The 4,068-nt window shown below is 47.4% G+C and overlaps 1 protein-coding gene across 3 annotated transcripts in view; it reads left to right on the top strand.

The window, feature by feature from the left end:
• The window catches only part of ATXN7L1 (ataxin 7 like 1), a 240,146-nt gene that overhangs the window by 111,878 nt on the left and 124,200 nt on the right, over positions 1 to 4,068 (top strand). The window contains exon 4 of one of the 3 annotated variants that reach the window (XM_006774887.2): positions 1,196 to 2,344. The exons of the other annotated variants lie outside the window; for them this stretch is intronic. Coding sequence (XP_006774950.1) covers positions 1,196 to 1,281 — 86 coding nt within the window. The 3' untranslated portion in view covers positions 1,282 to 2,344. Of the gene's footprint in view, positions 1 to 1,195; positions 2,345 to 4,068 lie in introns of those variants that run through there. 3 annotated transcript variants of the gene reach the window in all.

Below are 4,068 nucleotides of genomic sequence, written 5' to 3' on the forward strand. Positions count from 1 at the left end.
CAGTTTCCTTATCTGTGAAATGGGAATAATAAAACCAATGCAAGGTGTTGTGAGGATTAAACGAGTTAATATAAACAGAGAAGATAATTCCTGGAGGGACGTTCGCTGAAAAAGTGATTTTTTTTTTAAGGACTCCAGAGGGGACTGTGGCTGTTCTGCCTGATCGGACTGATGAGAGGTGGGTGGGTGGGTAGAGGAGGGGGGCATTGGAAACTCTCTGTGGGCTTTGAGTCCACCGTCCTATAGGGGGCACGCAGGCCCCTTCTCTCTCTAGGCGAGGGGTGACCTTGCTTAGAAAGGACTGGAGCCACCAATGAGTTCCAAGCCTCAGGTTTGGTTCCAGAGAAGGGGAAGACGGGGCTGGCTGCTTAGAGCCAGTGGTGCTGGAGAAAGAGCCACCGGTAGCACTGTGCGTCTCCTGGGGTCATCTGGCCTGCCAGGCCCTGGTAGGGAGAGAATGGGGATTTAGGCAGAAGTGGTGTCGCGGGCTGTGCCTCTCAGGAAAAACATTCGGAATGTGGAGGAATATGCAGCCATGGCTCCGGGGGCCAACCCAGGGACCCTGCCCCGGGGCAGGTGTTGATTTCGCCCACCCCAGCTCCATAAGTGGATTCCACTTAGCAGTCTTCTTTTGAGGATGCAGAACCATGGTGGTCGTATTGTACTGTGTCGGTTCTTATCTCCGCTATCATCCCCCGGGGAATAAGCTAATCAAACTTGCTGCAGATTTTACAGTGAGAGGAGATAGCTAATAACTTGGATGACAAGTATTAGAATACAATGTGATGGGGATAAATTGGGTCCGTGTATTAAGGGCTATAAAATGAGATTCCATCAAGGCATGAATAATGGTGCCTGTAGAAAGGATTAATCAAATACCCCATTAAAAGGTATAGGAATTCTGGTCAGATAGCCCCTCTTTAATTATACTCCTTGCCCCTACCCCACCCCCACTCCCTTCCCCTGAAGCTGCTTTCTACGAGGAGAAATAAGGAAAAGAGTTTAGAGGAAGTAATAGAAAAATTGGGACATACGTTTTGATAGAACAAGATCATGAAGACAGATATAGGCAACCGGTGTTTAATTTCGGGGAAGCAAAGGCAATTGGCATGAGTAATCATTTACAAGTGTAATTTCCAAGGGAGCTCTGTTGATACCATTCAGCAAATGCCAACAAAGCATTTACTTTCCAAAGGGAGAAAGCAAGACAACAAGAGAAGTGAAGGCATCTTCAGAAATGGACCGGAGAACAGCCAAGCCATAGCGAAGAATCAGGTGTGAGACGGACAGTGCAGAAGACAGACACGACTTCTGAAAGATCTGGGAGGACTCGCATTGTCCAGAGAAGGCTTCCTGGGAGAGGAGACCCAGCAGAGCTCTGAAGTGTGGACAAGCTTCCACCTACTGCAAACTCGTGAGCACACTCTGGTGACAGGGTCTAGGCAGAAAATGGGCTTGAGCAGAGCAGGGGGCACCTGTGGGATTCTTCTCTCCATTTCCACCACCACCACCACCACCACCCGGGTCCAAGCTACCATCACTCCTCGCCTGGACAACTACAGACGCCTTCCAGCTGTTTTCCCTGCTTCCACTCTTGCTCCTGCACAGTCCATCTCCACACAGAAGTCAGAATCAAGAGCCAAGTTAATCACGGCATTCTCTTGACTTGTGGCTTCCCATTGTTCTTAAGCTAAAAGCAAAAAATCACTGTCGTGGAGCCACACCCTGTGCCAGGCTCCCTTTCACCCTCTCCATGCCAGTCGAGCCGGCCTCTCAGAATGTCGGCACGTCGGGTCTTCCCGCCACCAGGCCCTGGCATGTGCTTTCCCTTCTCCGTAGGTGATTGTCTTTCACCCCCCACACCCTCACCGAAGCTAACTCTGACTCACCCTTCAGAACGCATCTTAATGATGATTGCTCCTGGAAGACTTCCCTGATTTTCATAAACATGTCAGCTCTCCCTCATACCTTGAAAACAAATGTGTATCGTGTTGTTATATGATTAATGTCTGTCCCCCACACTAGGCCACAAGCTCTGTGAGGGCAGGGACCCAGTCTTTGCCTCACCCAGAGCCTAGCACAGTCTCAGTAAATATGTATTGACTGGATCGTGACCTTTAATTAGGAACAGTGAGGCTAGTTGAGAAATTATACTTGACCCATATGTATGAATTCATACCGGGAGGTAAACCTGAATTCATGTCCAGACTGCCACCTGCTGGCTGTGCCGTTGTAAATAAATCACAGCCTCTCAGAGCCTGTTTCCTCATGTAGAACAGCCAACTCACATGGTGGTAGCAAGAAAATCATCAATCATATACTTAAAAGCATTCTTTTAACCGTAGACATAAGTATGCTGTCATTTTTCTCTGTGTCTGGCACATTGGGTCATTAAACATCTATTGGATGAATGGATGGATGGATGGATGGATGGATGGATGAACAATTAGGGAACCAGTACAAGAGTCAGGAAAGGAACCTGGCATAAGGATAGTAGGATGGAAGCCAAAAAGAGGAGAGGATTTTAAGAAGCCAGAGGAAGTTTGTTGATCACCCACAATATCACAGCAGAGCAGACAAGGAGAATGGGGAGGGGGGGGGGGTGTCATTTAACTTGTGTAGGAGGAAGTTAGTCATGACCTCAGGGCAAGCCCTTCTCAGCCTTTTCATGTTGTCTGTGCTTTCAATGACATGCCTTAATTGTAACTTAATCACTTTACTGATTTTTATCTTTGGGGGGGAATCAAATTGATTTGCACATACAGCAAAATTGGGGAGATTACTCCAGCTGCTGCCAGCAGGTGCTGACAAGTGAGGAAGTGCACGTCAGAGGATAAGAGAATACACTAAACATTTATTTTAATAAGGCCTAGAAATCCTTAGTTATTTAATAGATTGCCATGGAGAATTGGGTTTCAGTTTCAAGAGCTGTTTTATTTTTAACTCCCTGTGTTCTGGAAGCAATAGGGCTGTCTGTGTAGGCAAGGATCTTGGGTACGAGATTCGTCTGAGGGCAATGGCACATTTCTGTGAGGTTTTTTTCTGTCACGCCCAGGGACACACGCACACACACACACACGCACTCACACTCAACTCCTAGCCCTTCAGCATGGCGGCTCAGGCCTCATCTCCCTGCCAAGCCCTGACCAAGCCAGTCTGTTTGTTTGTGAGCCTTGAAAGTGAACCTGAGTCCCATACTCATCCTCTCAGGGCTGACTCTTGATGAATAAGAAAGACACGATGAATAAATGAAACTCCATGGCTACTTCAGCAATCATCTCACCTCCAGTGCTCCAAACTGGGCTGACAAAATTAGGCACTCAGTAGGAAGAAGCTAAGAACAGACTAGAAGAAAAGGCCGCCACGTATTTTGCTTCTGGGTGGTAGCTGGTGGTCTGGCACATGGGTCTGTGGGGGAAGGAGGTGGTATTCCAGAGACGTTCAAAAAGAAAAAGGAAAAATGCTCTAAGCTTACTTTTCTTGCTCCAAACCATAGTAAATGGCCAGCTCTAATCTTCCTTTCATCTGCCTTTTATCGTTGTTACATTTGGTGAATCTGGTCAGTGGTTTAGATTCCTTCGGTTTTTACTACACACAGACCCCTCTTACGCAATCGTCTTTGATAAAAAACCTACTGCTGTCCAATCCTGGACACCAGGGCATAACCTGATGCCAAGTCCTGTTCCAAACGTGCTTCCCACTAAAGCAAACTGCACTGGAAGGCCTTAAAGAGCATTTCCTGGCCAATTTCAATCGCAAAAAGTTTTTTTCATAAATCAATAGTTCCACAGAGAGCCCCCCCCCCCCCCGCCCCAGATCATGTTTCCCTCGCTGCCTCATCACCTCTGTTCTGGGAGCTCCCTTTGCCCATATACTCACGAGAATGTGATTATGGTGGGTTGTACCCCTATAAGAACATGGTTAACATACAGCTTATTTTTTTTAGACAGATGATTATTAGCATTAAGAATGGAATGCATTTGGCCCTAGCTGGTTTGGCTCTGTGGATAGAGCGCTGGCCTGCGACTGAAAGGTCCGGGGTTCGATTCCAGTCAAGGGCACATGGCT

The sequence above is a fragment of the Myotis davidii genome, unplaced genomic scaffold, assembly GCF_000327345.1.
Source record: "Myotis davidii unplaced genomic scaffold, ASM32734v1 scaffold125, whole genome shotgun sequence".
Lineage (NCBI taxonomy): Eukaryota > Metazoa > Chordata > Mammalia > Chiroptera > Vespertilionidae > Myotis > Myotis davidii.